The 16,790-nt window shown below is 36.3% G+C and overlaps 1 protein-coding gene across 6 annotated transcripts in view; it reads left to right on the forward strand.

Moving 5' to 3' along the window:
* LOC124153591 (glycerol-3-phosphate acyltransferase 1, mitochondrial) overlaps positions 1–16,790 on the forward strand; it is a 97,692-nt gene that overhangs the window by 74,862 nt on the left and 6,040 nt on the right. For all 6 annotated transcript variants that reach the window (XM_046526862.1, XM_046526858.1, XM_046526859.1 and 3 more), the window contains 9 exons: positions 425–612; positions 2,653–2,886; positions 2,997–3,184; positions 3,635–3,870; positions 5,472–5,664; positions 9,510–9,694; positions 11,362–11,512; positions 12,535–12,749; positions 13,078–13,218. In XM_046526862.1, coding sequence (XP_046382818.1) covers positions 425–612; positions 2,653–2,886; positions 2,997–3,184; positions 3,635–3,870; positions 5,472–5,664; positions 9,510–9,694; positions 11,362–11,512; positions 12,535–12,749; positions 13,078–13,218 — 1,731 coding nt within the window. The remainder of the gene's footprint in view (positions 1–424; positions 613–2,652; positions 2,887–2,996; positions 3,185–3,634; positions 3,871–5,471; positions 5,665–9,509; positions 9,695–11,361; positions 11,513–12,534; positions 12,750–13,077; positions 13,219–16,790) is intronic.

Below are 16,790 nucleotides of genomic sequence, written 5' to 3' on the forward strand. Positions count from 1 at the left end.
ATGTATCGTGTAAACAGGCATTTACTCCTTTACCCACTCAAATCCAAACCAATTTTTGGCCTTACTAACTAGTTGTCTCCAGACTCCTCTGTCCTCCCCTATGTCAACCTCTTCCCCAAGTCTTCTCATTTCTTCAACCACTTGGTTATTCCATTTTATCCTAGGCCTTCCCCTTCTTTGGTGCTTTCCTTCTGGTTGACCTCTTCATAGTCTTCTTATCATTGCATCCTCTTCCCTTCTTCTTACATGACCAGGCCACTTAATTCTCCTTCGTCTTATCACAGCCACAATATCTGGTCTTCTGCACAGGTTCCTGAGATCTTTGTTTTTCATTATTTTCCATACCTTTTCTTCAAATGTGGTTAGTCACTAAGAATCAGTAATGAATGAATAATTTGATAGATTCTAAGCAATGATTTTTCAGGTCCTAACTGATAAAAAGGTGATCAAAGCTATTGAGGAAGCTGCAAATATGGAAGCTGAGGATAGAAAAGCATGCTGTGGGGAAAGCCCTGATGAGGACACGTACAAGAAAATTCTTGAAAAGCACAGGAAACGTGCCGTCAAAATACTTGGAGATATGGCATCCAAACTTTCTGATTTCATGCTGAGGTTAGTAGTGTGCCATAATGAGGTTTTGTCCCTCGGAGGTAATGAAAAAAAGTCTCTCTGGTCTGGATATGAAACTAGAGAGACTTGTGTATCATTTGCTCGCTATTTTTCAGTGTAATTTGAATGCAATTTAAAAAGTTTTGCCACACCCATTATTGTACTCCATGGGATATGTTGTTAGAGTCCCACACAAACCTTCAAATCATTTAATATTGACATGTACGAGCTATCATTCCTAATATATTGCATTCTTAATTCTTCTGCTGAATCAAAAGTCTTCCAAAGGGGAAATCCGACTGAAAAAAAAATGTTTAAATTTGGAATTTAGATAATGTATGGGTACAATCTTTCGTTATATTTTTAATGTTTGTACTTAATTGCTTAGGAACCCTTTTGGAAATATTCCAGTGAAAAATATTCAATTGAACCGTTCAATTGAAAGTGACAAATTTCAACTGATTTTTTTTTCAATTGAAAAATAAAAGTGTTAAAAAATAACCATGGTGTAAAATTTATTATTTGTTAAACCAGTTGAAGGTTCTAAGTTTAGAAGATTTTGGATGAAATTACTTTGTGGAGGTTCTTAATTTAAAACTGCATAACCTCTTTCAATTGAAATTTGTTACTTTCCAATTGAACGGTTCAATTGAAAAAATTACAAATACACAAATACATCCAATATGGTAAACTTATTATTAGTTAGGATATACTTAACATCTAAATTTCACGAATCCTGAATTCTGAATGAATAAAATATGTGAACAGAAATTAAAGTTGAAATATTTTTAGAAGCAGTGTCACAAAAACTTTGATTGGGCTTTTCCACATCTTCCATCACTTCTCACAATCATGAATAGTTATCGAAAAGCTGTATAGTTTTGCCATGATTATCAGAACAACAACTATACCATGAGAGCCACATCTTTTACCAGTTCTAACAACGTTGAATAGTTGTCGAAAAGCAAACGTTTTTCCGCGATTAGCGATAACAACTTCACCAACAAATATCTCACACGTCTTTATCTAAGAAAGACTTCTTTAAAATACTAATTAATATAATTCTGGTTTTGCATTAATGCAACATAGCTTGTTTTTCACAACAGAAACATGCCACTCATGTTTATACAAGAACACGGGAATTTCACTTCACACAAACAAACCTGCGTGATACACACTATTCCGACAATGCTAGTAGTTTTTTGTCGGCGACGTAACGCACGTACGCATAATTAAGTTAAATAAATATGCTTACATTTTAAACACAAACGTTAGTATAATCAGTCAAAATACTGAAGGCAAACGATACATTACTAAATGAATACACTAAAGCACAACAATCGCATCAAGACTTTCACTATATCACTGAAGAGACACACAAATGACCTAACACAACGCTGTGGGGATCAAGCACAGGTTAAATAACACCGATATTAAATAGTCTTTTCTCCACAAGCAAAAAATTAAATACAATTGACCACAATCAGTCAACCATGTGCACGTAAACATATGAATAACGGTATTTTTGATTTAAATTGCATATTGGAGAATTCAATTGAATATTTGAGAATTCAATTGAGTATTTGAGATTTCAATAGGATATTTGGGAATTCCATTGAATATTTGAGAATTCAATTGAATATTTGAAAATTCAATTGTATCTATTCTTCGAATTCAATTGAATTTCCTAATATTCAATAGAATATTTGTATTTTCAATTTAAAATTTGAAAATTTCAATTGAATTTTGGGATGTCCAATTGAATACAAGGAAATTCAATTGAAAGTTGGCATATTCAATTGAATACAATTGGAATTTTCAATTGAATCGGCTGATTTTTTCCAATAGGGAAAGTGGAAATAATAGTCATTCCATGAAACACTATTGCCATAACCATGAAATTTGGAGTCACTGTTGTAGATTTTGGTGCTTGTATGTGGAAAGTAATTTTGGTGGTTGTTTGTTACATATTAATTAATGAAATCTGAAATGCTCATGTGTGTCTGTCATTGTGTAATTATTGAAGACTTTTTTTACGTCCAGGGTAAAGGGCTGGCTCCTGTATAAAGTTCTTCCAAGTTTTCTATCAAGTGTTATTGTCCACTGTGGTCAAGTAGAAGTTCTGAAGCAAGCCTCTCAAAGAGGAATTCCTATGATCATCCTGCCTTTGCACCGCAGCCATTTGGATTATATTCTTCTTTCTTTTATTTTACTTGACAATGAAATCAGATGCCCCCTTGTGGCAGCTGGTGATAACTTGAGCATACCATTCTTTGGGTAAGTTCTATTAAGTCTCCAGGTTCTGCATTTATGTTTGCTTGAATAATCATCAATCTACTCTTATGATAAACTACAATTGAAATTCATCAATTCTGTTGTTTTACCAGAGCATGGCTACGAGGTCTTGGTGCATTTTTTATTAGACGAAAAATGCACCCAGCACAAGGTCGTAGGGATGTCATATATCGCACAGTGCTGCATTCATATATGATTGAATCTTTACGTGCTGGCCACAATATGGAGTTTTTCATTGAGGGAGGACGAACACGAACTGGGAAGCCATGTTTACCTAAAGGTGAGTTGAACTATATATTGAAATATTGACTAGGATTTTACATTTAATGATGTGCACTCTTCTAATGGAGTCATTGTGGATGATTAAAAATATAATAGAGGCCATGGATTAAGTGTTGTGTTTCGATTTTATTTTTCTCAATCAATAGTTAAAATATTTTTCATGGTAGTTATGCATGTATTTGATATAAAAGCTAGTTCCACATTATTTTATTAATGTAAGAACAAAGGCCATTATGTATACTACTACATGCTTCATGTAGATTGTCATTTATGTTACTCATTGAATGTGAAATGCTAGATTTAACTCTCTGTAATAGTATGTATGCTCTAAATTCATTTATATACCATTTTTTCTGGCACTAAATATATTAAGGTAATGCTGTGTTTCGAATGAAGTGTGTATGGTATGAATGGTGATCTCACTGAGCTGTATTTTTGAATGTACCAGGAGGACTATTGTCTGTGATTATTGAAGCTTATTTGGATGGTGTTATTGAGGATGCACTGCTAGTCCCATGCAGTTTGAACTATGAACGCCTTGTGGATGGCAACTTTGTAAGAGAGCAGCTTGGGCAGCCCAAAATCCCAGAAAGTTTTTTCAGTGCAGTGAGGGCTATTTGGTCTGTTATTACCTCGCATTATGGAATGATAAGAATGGATTTTGGAGCACCATATTCTGTAAAGGTTAGTGTTTGTATATTGTCATTTTTCTGCTGAAGGTCTAATTATCTTCAGTTGAAGTGTAAAACAACAAGTCAGCTACCAATAAAATGGCCCTAGTTCAAATACAGGTGTAGCCATCATACCCTGAATGTGTAAATATAATTATGTGGCTTTGTCTAGGGTGATCTCAACTCTTACTCATTCAAACCTTATCTGCTACATTGGCCTAGTTATTCAGAATATTTTAGTTCAGAGCCCCTATAGGGGGCTGACACATCTGTCAATCAGCTACTTTTGACTTTCCTCGGCAAGCTCTGCCTCTGCTCTTGCAAGAGAGGGTAAAGTTGGGAAAATGAACATGTTTAACTGAGAAGAGTTGTCGGTAGCCATGACGACCACCCTTAAGGTGACATGTGTATGGTAGCACTTCCCTAGCACAGTGTACTTCTGCTCAATTTTGGTCCACTTCTATTAGCATTGCTTGTTCTCTGGGATCATACTTCTATCCTCCACGTATGAATTTGTAGGTGCTTTTGGGCACAGAATCTGTCACTTCATGAAGTGTTTTTCTGTTTGGTGGAAACTCCATATAGAAATGGAATGCTTAAGATAACAAGGGTCTCGATCAATGTAATAGTAAACATTCACCTCAATTTGACTTTGATGCCCAAATATTTTGTCAACACCGAGCATATAAACTTAAATATACTGCTTTCTTAGTTTACTAACTGGATTTGTTTTTTTTTTTCGGGATTTCGCTTGGATGCTTTGGTTCGTGAGTACTTTTAGTTCAGGCAGCAATTTGTAGAGGATTATGAAGGAGTATGTAAGTGGTTGCTGTATATTGCACCCAATAGTGTTCATTACACCATTAAAACTTGGTATATCACAGTGAATACATTTAGCAGACTGAATTACCAAAGAATGTTACTGCTTGATTGTTATTGAATTGTAACCGGTATGGTTGAGGGAAGTGAGAAGGAAGGGGCAGCAAATGCTGCACCAGGGAGGGAGTCATTTCAGTTCTTCTCTCCCTTCAATGGCTAGCCACTAGCCACTGCTTAAATGTAGCATTATATCACTATAATTTTAAAGTTATTTTTAAATACATCCATATGCATGTTTTTTTGTATTATTGGAATTCAAGCAGTAAATTATACTAAAAAATTGTTTCATTGTGAGAGGAGAAAATTAATTTTTGCAATTCATATACATATACTACAATGATCATTTTTGGAACTGACATATTGGCAAGCCCTACTAAGAGGGTATTTACTTTTACTAATGGCAAAAAACATTATTCTCACTGCTTGTAAAGTCTTGCTGTGTCTTAAGACCGTTAGTCGTGGCTGAGGTAATGCCTCAAGTGATGTAATCATAGCATACCATCACAATTTTATTTTGAGTATCGACATAACCTTAGGCTCTAATGTCTGTGGTAGTCAATAGAATTAAAAAAATTTTTTATTGCTTTCTTTTGGTGCTGAAATATAGCATAATTTATAAAATTCATTAGGAACTCTGATTTCCCAATAAACTTTACTCTTTCTGGTAATAGATCCTGATGTTGGATCAGTTATTATATTAATGTTGCTAATTTTGCGTCCATTCCTCTTCCACAGGAACTTATGAATGCCTATCATTTACGCACTGGGAAAGTCTTGAATGCAAGTGCAGTTAATGAATTACATAGAACCATTTCCTCAAATTATGGAATGAAGCAAGCTCCTTCAAGTACATCTTTATATGGAACAGATATTGTTGCGGAAGAGAGGAGGCATGCTGTAGAAAGCATTGCTCGTCATGTTATTTATGGTAAGTTGGTCATAAACCAGTATGCTAGACTTCATTTAAACTTACCTACTTCGAATATGATACATATGTTTATATCATTAAGTATCTCTTCAATCATCATCCAAAGTGATCATAATTTTATGCTGTAGAAATATGTTCTCTGATGGGTGGAAGTTAAGTAATTATGTATTAATATCAAAATTAATTTTCCATTTAATACTGCATACTATGTTATACACCTTATATAGATATATGGCATATTTTCTTAATTATTTTAAATTGCTGTTACTTGTGGTCACAAGTTTCAAACCCATTGTAAACGCTTATTCTTTCACTCTGCTTTCATGTTTTATGCGATGGTGGTTGGCGTAACATGGTGAAACTCCTTCATGATGCACTAAGGTTAAGAAAAGACTTAGCTGTTTCACAAAATAAAATATATTTGCGACCGGTTTCGATACAGCGATATATCGAAACCGGTCGCAAATATATTTTATTTTGTGAAACAGCTAAGTCTTTTCTTAACCTTTGTGCTTCATGTTTTATATCTTTGCAACCTTTAGGGATACACAGACATGCTCTCATGCTCTGAAATATGTACAAATGTACATTAGGGCGGATCGGAAAAATCGATTTTTTTCAAATCCATCTGGCCCAATGAAAAAAAGTTGTGGGACCGATCAAAAATAAGGCCTGAAAAATTTGAGACCCCTAGGTGAACCCCTGACCCTCGCTCAAATGCAATTTAGGGGGGGGAGGTCGAAATTCGAAAAATATAGTATTTTATGGTCATTTCCTATAGATTTTGCCGAGTTACTGTCCTTTAGGGCAAATATTTCATGCGTTTTGACGTATCTGCCACCGTTTAGCCACAAAATGCCTAATTTGAGTCCGCGTCCGCAAAGAAAATATTCCAACGTCCACGCAGCGTCGCGGATACGAGAGCCGCTGGCCGATCCCCTCCCCTCCCCGCTCGCTTCTACCCCTCCCACGCCTCCAATACAGCAATATTCATCCCGCGTATGCTGCTAGGAGGTCGTTTATCTTTGATAATACAAATCGGAAGATGGTAGAAGGTAATAAAGGAAGCTTAGTGAGACGACTTGTCCCTTATTAGGCGCCTCCTCGGGGTTAAACAAATCGATGTTACCGACTTTTAGAGAAGTGATGGAATAGTTTTAGATCCGAGAACGCAGGAAAGGAGCCTACGGTCCATGAAAAGGCCTCTAGAGTGGCTATAAAGGTGTGCGAACTTCGGATGTGCGCTCCAATTTCGGCATTGTCCGACAGATGTGATTAAATGGATTTTGTGCGAAAGCCGCTCGCGTCCCTTCCCCGCAAGCCTCTCCCACGCGCCAAATGCACCAAAATTTACACCAAGTGTGTCTTTATTCGTTAGTCTAACTAATATTTAATATTTCAGTATCGTCTGTGGAGGAAAAATCACGAAAGAATTTTTCAATTACCTGCTTTCCAATCTGTATTTCTTATGTCAGTGTCATTCCTCGTCTTTCGCTGTTGTCAATAAAGTTTTGGTGAATTTCTTCACGAATATCTCGTCCGTATGTATAATAAAAATAAATATTTAACTTCAAATTTGAACATTCATTAATAGATTTTTGAAAATCCACAGCACTAAGGTCAGATGTAGCCGGAGGTACTGTGGTCTCTCTCCAATATGTCATCAGCGGGTAGTTCTTAAAGTTGATATTAAAATCCAGCACTTTAAAAAATCTCGGATCGGCCGCCAAACGCATACTTGCAACAACGCAAATTCGGTCCTTAGATTGCCCTCCCAATGTTTATGTCGCAAATCTAAGTCAACTTGGTGCAATTAGCAAATAGACCTCTGTAAGGGATAAAATATGATTTGATGCTTTCCCGGCGAATGATGTGGGTGAACTCTTCTCGGGATTCAACGAAATTTATCCCTGATGATGAGCCCCGAGTCCGAGCTTGAAACGTTTGCCATTATGGAAAAAGTTAACCCGGTGGGAATCCCGAGAAGAGTTTACTCACATATCAAGGGATGTTAGAATTATGCTTGTAGCATAGGAATAATGCCTCCCTTTTGGGCGGCATTCACCATCGCATTCAAATCCTTTTTATTTTTGTGTATCTAATTTTCACTCGGAAAGGAATCGAGAATAGCAGATTTTATAACTTTTGCTAATCCTCCGACGGGGGAGGCAAACCCAAAAGTGGGACCCTGTTTCTTCAACTAACATCACTCATTTCTCTCTAAACTTGGATTGATAAGTGCTCTTGCCTTTTTTCATCAGACAAAAGTATAGTCTTTCACCCCATTAAAATGTAGCCCTTTGATGGCACCCTTTGATACCTCTCTTTTTGTATTCACAATAATTAGCATCTTTTTCTGTATACGTAAGTAATTCTTGCAAACTACCTTGGATGTTTCTTACGAAGTTAAGACTTTTGCGTCAACTAAAGTTCGGGGACGATCATTGCTGTTTCTTGGTTCTTGCATATACCTCTATCACATTTGGCAGACGTATTTTACACGCAGAAGTTCCAGTTTGAGTTTAGTCCTGAATTTTTATTTGATGAGGAACGTAGAGATAAAAATCGGATGATTTCTCTTCAGTTTAATTTTCTTCGGATGAATTGATGAAGAAAATTTTTGATACTATTTTCCCATACAAGAATTGACGATGTCGACTCAACGCTCTCCGACGATTCCCTTTTTTTCCTCAGTTGTTGAGTTTCTTTAGGACTCAATCCAGCAGCCATCATCTTTAGTTTCGTCCGCTTGTCTCTCAACATACTTCATTGGGGGGAACCTTATGCTCCTTCTAGCACTTAAACGCAAAAATATCGCATAATTTCAAATGTTCTTTCAAAAGTGCTTGACTTTTGGACTTCAACAAAAACCCTTCTTTTGGCCTATTCGCATTTTCCGTAAGTTTTAGTACTTCCTGTTGTACCGCTAAATCCATTTAGTCACACACATAATGGAAGGGAAGCGTCACCATAGTTCGCACACCTTTATAGCCACTTGAGAGGCCTTTTCATGGACCGTAGGCTCCTTTCCTGCGTTCTCGGATCTAAAACTATTTCATCACTTCTCTAAAAGTTGGTAACATCGATTTGTTTAACCCCGAGGAGGCGCCTAATAAGGGACAAGTCGTCTCACTAAGCTTCCTTTATTACCTTCTACCATCTTCCGATTTGTATTATCAAAGATAAACGACCTCCTAGCAGCATACGCGGGATGAATATTGCTGTATTGGAGGCGTGGGAGGGGTAGAAGCGAGCGGGGAGGGGAGGGGATCGGCCAGCGGCTCTCGTATCCGCGACGCTGCGTGGACGTTGGAATATTTTCTTCGCGGACGCGGACTCAAATTAGGCATTTTGTGGCTAAACGGTGGCAGATACGGCAAAATCTATAGGAAATGACCATAAAATACTATATTTTTCGAATTTCGACCTCCCCCCCCTAAATTGCATTTGAGCGAGGGTCAGGGGTTCACCTAGGGGTCTCAAATTTTTCAGGCCTTATTTTTGATCGGTCCCACAACTTTTTTTCATTGGGCCAGATGGAATTGAAAAAAATCGATTTTTCCGATCCGCCCTAATGTACATCCTATGACTCTCCTCTAATCTCTATATTATGTGTTCTATAACAAGTCCCTAGCTCACTTCTTATTTGATATTATCCTACTCTCTTCTTTGTGCAATTTCATTTCATATGAAATGTGTACAAATTGCTGATCTCTGAAATTTAATCCGTATTGGATGTTGGAATGAACAACAGTAAAATTATGGAGGTTTATGAAAATTCTTTGATCTTGTTGTCATTGTTTCTGAGCTTCTATAATGACATATTACTTTCTCCTTGTTTTCAGATTGTGCTAGGGTTACTGCTTATGTGTCAACAAATGTTGTTGCATTTCTACTTCTAAATGAATTTAGACGTGGGGTGCCCATTGTGAAATTGGCAGATGCTGTTGAAAGGCTGAAAGAAAGACTGCATGCAAGAGGGCGTGATGTTGGTTTTACTGGTGATTCATTGGATGTCGTGAACCATGCTGTAAGTTCACCATATTGCCAATATTATGATTTGGCATATTCATGGTGCAGTTATCATAAGGGATCTTCATAACTTCATTTAGCCTACTAGAGTCATTTCTGCTAATTCCTATCTTGGATTTATGAGAGTGATGGTTATATTAGATTTTTAACAGCTCCCCATGGTTGCTAAAAGATTTCAAAGAAACTACAGCAAACTCCCGATTACCCGGGCCTGTGATTGGGAGAGGCCGCATGAATAATTGGAAAACATGGATAATCCAAACGTTCACTTTAATTTCTTGATTAGCTATTTTAGATTATTTCCCAGGCTCATTGAGAGCTTTCTTCATCCGACTTTGATCTTTTTAGTGGTGATAACATGGTTGTATGCGTATTCCTAATACTCGTTATAAGACCTGGTTTCCAAAAACTATGCATCCATGGCCGTGTGTTGTGATCACAGATTCAGAAAAGTGGTTTGTGCGAATGCTTCTGAACCACTGAGAGGAATTTAGAGTTGGAAGCTACTCCATCAGGTACCATACCAAAGAATCATGTATTGCACAAGTTCCCTGGGTATGGGTTGCGGATATGCGATCACTGAGCGATTCTTGGAAAGGAGGAACACAGAGCTCCCGTGAAACCAACTGGCACGCAATCACGCCATCTTGCATCAGCAGTTCTAGGAAACCATGGCTTATAGCAATCTGTCAATACGTAGGCAAGTGCCTGGCTGTGACTCATGCTATCTCTTCTTCTTTGGCATCTGCCTTCACTTCTGATTTTTTTTCCTGCCACTCATCACCTGCTGCCATTCTAGAGCAAACTTTGAAGTAAACTTGAAACAATTCTTGTCAGCAAGTAAATAACATTATTCCGTCTTACGAGGTGGATTCTTATGGAAGTAATAAGTCTGGTGTAGCCTTGCTTGAAAATCCTGGTACTTTTACTTCAGTATTTTTTATAAATATCAGAGAAAATTAGTTGTTTCAGATATGACTTAAAGGAATTTACTTAACATAATGAAAAGTTGTTACATGAATTACAAAGTTTTCTTTACTTTTCATGATATCGGAGAAAACTTTGAAGGAGTGTGAAACTCATGCACGAATTGCATATCTGCATCACGGATAATCTGCCGCTGTATACTAATCGGGAGTCTGCTGTACCTACTTCTAATGATAAAGCATGATTGGCATTTCACTTCCATTCAACCTTCCCTGAAATCCATATTATTGCAAATACCCTGTTTTTAATTGAGTTAGAGTAAACTGAAGTGAATCAGCAGTTTAATTCAAGCAATTTAAGAAATATAGTGCATGCTTGCTTAACATGTGTGTATCCATTTGTGGCTCATATGTTTAACTGGTGAATTTTTTTTACCAGAAATATAGAAGCATGGTATAACTTACTTGCTCTTAATTGATTTGTGCCATGTATACCATTTCACTGTGAAAAGGTAACATGTTTGAAATAAGACAGAGGTACAACATGCATATCCTGGGCTTTTCCTCTGGTTGAAGTGGTTTTCTGCCTTCTCTTTAAAGTGGTAGAAGTTTTCTTATTCAGAGGTAGCTTGTTACCACAGTAATGCTATTGAATATGCACAGCAGGATACAAAAAAAGTCCTGTTTGTGTTCATTATCCAGTGTGGTTACTGATCTATTGAAATATTTTCCATTGAAGGTAAATCTTCTTGGACCTGGACTTGTTGTGAAGGAGAGGAACAGTTCTAAGGAAATGATGGTTTATCCTGTAACAATGCTGCCAAATGTGATAGAATTGGCATATTATTCTCACTGCCTCTTGCCAGTATATGCATTGGAATCTGCATTATGTATGTTGTATATTTGATTGTTATTTCTGATGAGTAATTTAGCATAGGAACTGTTCAGTCTGCTATGTTTTTGTGTTAAATTGTCACAATTACCTTTGAACTGATTTTTGATCGAATCAGGGAAATTTATCTGGATGCTTTTCATGTGTGAGTTTTTTTTCTCATGAATTTATTCCTCAACAGTACAGCTGGGTTTGAAATGCATAGATTTCCGTTTTAAAAAATGTGTTTTGAAACATATCGGCTGACCACACTATTGGTTTCCTTCAAATTTGGACCATCGCTTTTGCTTTGTATTTAATTACATTATTTGTGGCAAATGCTAGATTGTAACTCACTTTCCGGCTGCTCTTTTTTTAACCTTGTTTAAGCTGAGTACAGAATGAAGTAATGGGATTACAGAGTGAATATGGAATGTGTCTTACCATAATACTATCAAGTATTCTTTGAAACTTAAAATATATTCCATTTGTTTAACTCGATGCCCCTCTCCTGAAATTCAATTGTTAATGTCATCACAGTTTACCTGTTTTTGAAAAAAAATTGAAATTGTACAGATGTTAAATGGTGGTGGGCAAAGGATCAACAACCAAATAGGTTTTCTCTGGTAGTTGTGGGTAGTATAAGAATTATTACAGGGTGATATGTTAAAACATGGAAGTAAGTTTTTTTGCTTTCGTGATTACTCAAGCGTAATTGGCTTTTTTTATATCACCATTTCACCTAATAGAAAAAATTCCATTTTGCCTAGATTGCCTTGTCGTGCTATGAAATAGACCGTCAGAATTCATTTAGGAAATATTCAAGGATTTGCACTATTTTCTGAAGTTAATTTATTGCTGAGAGGTATGAAAACAAATTATTTTTCAGTTAGGTTTTGTATGTTATCCTCATTTTATAGATGCATTATAAAGTTCAAGTTTTACTTGCCTTATGGACTAATTAAAATGCTGAGTTATGTATAATTTGCATTTTGTCGTGATTTCTGCCATGGATTTGAATGGAATTCTTTTTTATTCTAGTGAGAGCTTTGGGATCACTTATGGCTGAGAAAAAGGACGAGGCCAGTGATTCACCAAACTGTTACAAAGTGACTCGGGAAGATCTTATCGAGCGCACCTCAGAATTCTGTGATATTCTTCAGTATGAAGCGGTTTGGAATCGCCCATGCTATCGTTTAGAACATTTAATTGAGGACCACATTGATCGTCTTGTGGGAGAGGGTATTTTTATTCCGGTAAGTTATTTGTGAATTTTTCCTTGTAAAAGTGATAAAAAAAATGTAAGGGTTGAATACTTGAGTACTTTTTGTTTTATCAATATTGTGGTGATATCGAATTTTCTGAAAATAAGTCTTGCATTGAGAATTCAAATGATAGAAAATCATGAACATGCTTGGCATTTACAGCATTTTGTGAAGAATCAAAATTTCAAATGCTTCTGTGTTAGAATAAACTTGTACTATTCTATCAAGTGGATAATTCTGGTTGATTAACGACTCGTAGTGCATATTTTATTTTGAAATCAGACAGGATTACTTCTTTTAATGTGAAATTCATCATTAGGTGTTAAAAGATGAACCAGAAGAAGAAGAAAACCCAGAGGAAAAAGCATTTGCTAGGAGAGTAGCTACATATTTTGATGAGAGTGATGATTCCCAAGAGGACTTTACTCCTACCCATGTTCCTGACCCCACTGAATATGAGGTAAGACTAGTATAGATTATTTTTTAAAGATTTTTTAATTTTTGTTTTCTTTCTTTATGTTCATCATGATTGGCAAGTACCTAATCTTCATCTCTTAAGTAGTAGTCACTCATTTTCCTAGGAATAGCTGAGTTAAACTCTAATTTGTAGCAACGTAGGCTGCCATTTTTTTATTGAAGAAGATTTGTGAATATCCCGAATGGATGCACAAGCTTTGCAAACTTCCTGATCTCTTAAAAGCCCCTTATATGACTATTACTCATTTACAATTTTCTATGGGTGGTGAGTGGAGCCATGCTTCCTACACATTTGGCTAAAATAAGTCTGCTGGTTATGAATAATTTCTTATTGTCTTTTTAATTGAGGAATTCGGGAAGAACCCACTCCTCTCCTGTTTTTGAGCAAGTTGTCATCCCCTTGATAGGCCCCGACTAGAAACGGTTCAATTAATTTAATCAAATTTCAGTAACTCTTTGTATGTATTTGTATGGTATTGGATGCACATCTTTGTTAAAAATGCTGTAAATTTCAATCACTTAGCATTTATAGAAAAAGAGTTCTTGTGAAACTTTTGAAATACAAGCATAGCAAAACTGTAAAGTCACTGAGTTTACTTACAAGTACATAGTTACTTGTTGTAGATACTTGTTAGTAGACTTAATCAATATTTTCATTGCATTATGTACTATCATTTGCAAAAGTCTTGCAACAAATCGAGCGGCGCCACTTTCGCTCCACTAAGATTGTGCCCGGAAATTGTATGGTTTTCGGGTGTATGCAACAATCCAATACTAGTCTTCATGGTTCAATGCATGGAGAACGGGTCATAGGGTGGGTGAGGTATTTTGTCATCCTTTTCAGTCTTGGGGTTTTGACCGCTTCCATTTAAGTGAAATTAATGTTCATGATATTCCCCCAAACACATTGTAGCATTTAATGCAGTAGGAAAGATCGAAGGTAATTCCTCGGAGAGATTATAAAAAGTTGGTAGCTTGGCTCTTTTTGAGTGATCTCAGCTCTTTTCAGAGAGCTGGAAATCACGAGTCGTTCACTGTGAACATGGCAGACTTTTGTTTACATCTATCGACTCAGGTTGACGTTTTAATACAATATCTACGACATCTGATACGAGGCAGCTTTGAAATTCCCAGTGTTTAATCATATAAATATCTGAGCAAACACGTAAAATATGAATTAGTTAAGCTGATCGGCATTAATCGTTGCGTAAGTAATAACAGAGTTCTCCGACGTCCGTCAATCGGTAAAGATGTATTGCTTTCCACTTATTCAATGTATGACGAGGAAAACTTAATTCCAGCTAAAAGTCCCATTTTTAATGATTGTCGGATTTCAACAGGTATTGTTTGATAATATGTTCTACTGCTGAATTAGTGTGAATTCGAATAATAACTCTAAGCTGCTATGTCGTTGATGATTAAGTTAACTTATTTAGATGCAATCATTTACATATACACTGATGAATTCGGAATAATGTAGGATACTTACTTAGCATTATTAATTGAATTGTCTACTTGCATTCAGTAGGTTACATTGTATTAGGAAATGTGTTTGTTGGCAATAAGTTTTATGTTTAAGGCATCAGTGGAACTGCAGCTCATTTCATAAAACCTTTCAAGTCGAGTAAGAAGGACGTAAGCAAATCCTAACCGAATTTCTGTTTGTAATGAATGTATACGCTTGCTTCATTAGGAATACAAATACCGAGTTTGAAACATATTAACAAATAATAATAACTTAAAAAGACGACACCATACCGAAGTCGCGGGCGACAACATCATTGTATTCCTATTGTATATACTAACCAGCCGAAACATAGAGTATGCGAAAGCCTCCGTGCTTAAGTTATAATCATATAAACGAATAAAAGACTAATACACCGAGAAAGTGATTATTTTGATCAAATTCGTTCAAGTGAGAAGCCGTAGAAGCACATGAAGGAGCTCAGTGTTACAAAAACAACAAATAATTAAAATTACCGCTCAATGTTTTTGAGTTAGAATTAGCTCAGTGGATAAGCATTCGGGCTGGTGATAGAAGGGGCCCGCGATCAAGTTCTTCCCGTGGGCGAAAATTTTTTATCCTCCGCACAGCCGTATTTTATTTTAAAGTTTTTTTTTTTATTTTTGAAATTTATGTTAAGAGGGTACTAGCTGTTGAATTTGAGCATTTTTTGCAACAATTTCTAATTTAAATGACCGTGCGACGGGAATCATGCGTAGTTAGCGCGGTAGGACGAATCAATTGCGTTTTCTTGAAGGAACTCCAATCAGAATCACTGGTGAATGTAATCCCTAGTGCTATATGGTTTCCTTTACAGGTCCGTAACTGCTCAACATTACTAACCTTTGGAATGAGAACTATCTTAATAATCTAAGGTTCCATATACGTAATTTCTTAAATAGATCAATTTTATCTGATTGAAAAGAAAATTATGAATGATATTTTGCAGCGATTATGCTGTCCGTCTACGTAGCATGCTGCCTATTTGTCATCAACTTGTCGCCATTTCCTACCAAGTTAATTTCTCCAGTGAAGTTTTTCAGAAGAATTTTACCCTTTTTCGTTTCGTAAATGAGCAGTGACAGAAACTTTTCTTAGAGATAGAAAAAGATATAAATTAAGTGAAGAATTTTACTTTTTAACTTTAGGCTTCAGTATTCTACAACAAGTGTTTTTTTAATACAGTAATTTTGTTGGAAAGGGATAGAATGTGAGACTAGCTGATCTACTAAGTACAATCCTAGGAATAACCTATGTAATGGTAATCCTTAATCGTGCACGCACCACGGCGCTTATTTTTAAATATAGGAAAGGCTTATCTTGAGGTATTTATCAACTATTTTTCTAGTGCGTACTTTCTTCAAGCAAATTGTGGCATCAACATGTATATGATAGTGCTACAAATTGGCCCTATTTACACTATTTTGGAAGTACGTGAGAATCACTTACGGCCTGCAAATTTTACTCCGGGTAACCTACTTCCTCGTCCCTAGCTGGTAAAGTTGCGATAAAGATGTAGGGCAAGACGAAGTGCAGGACCTATTAGCTGACCAAAACTACGGCCCGGGAGCACCCGATTCAGCGTTAAGAGCTGAGGGAGCGGCTAAATTATGCGCAAAGTATTTTACCTCCCTAATAGATGCGCAAAGTATTTCTCTCCCTAAAAAAGGGCGAATATTGGCTTAAATTGACTTTCAATTTAATCTCTGTCCGTTGTTGTTATTGGAAACCTTACCAATGGAGGCATTCATGGATAGGGAAAAGTCGTACTATTAATTAATGACTTAAGTCACTCTTTAAGTTGGTTGTCCTTAATGATATAATAATGGCCGAAATATTAAAATCGAAACAATAACTAATTTATTATAACAAAAAGAAGATTAATGCGACATGATCACTAAATATGTTAGTGCTATCGTAAAAATTTAAGACTCTCGTAGATATGTAAACAGTAAAAATGGAGACACATTCTACTAGCAACGATGAGGCCTAGCGATTTTTTTTGGCAATCAAAATTCGATTTTTTTTTCGAAGAAACATTTCCATCGGTG

Source organism: Ischnura elegans, chromosome 2 (genome assembly GCF_921293095.1).
Source record: "Ischnura elegans chromosome 2, ioIscEleg1.1, whole genome shotgun sequence".
Taxonomy (NCBI): Eukaryota; Metazoa; Arthropoda; class Insecta; order Odonata; family Coenagrionidae; genus Ischnura; species Ischnura elegans.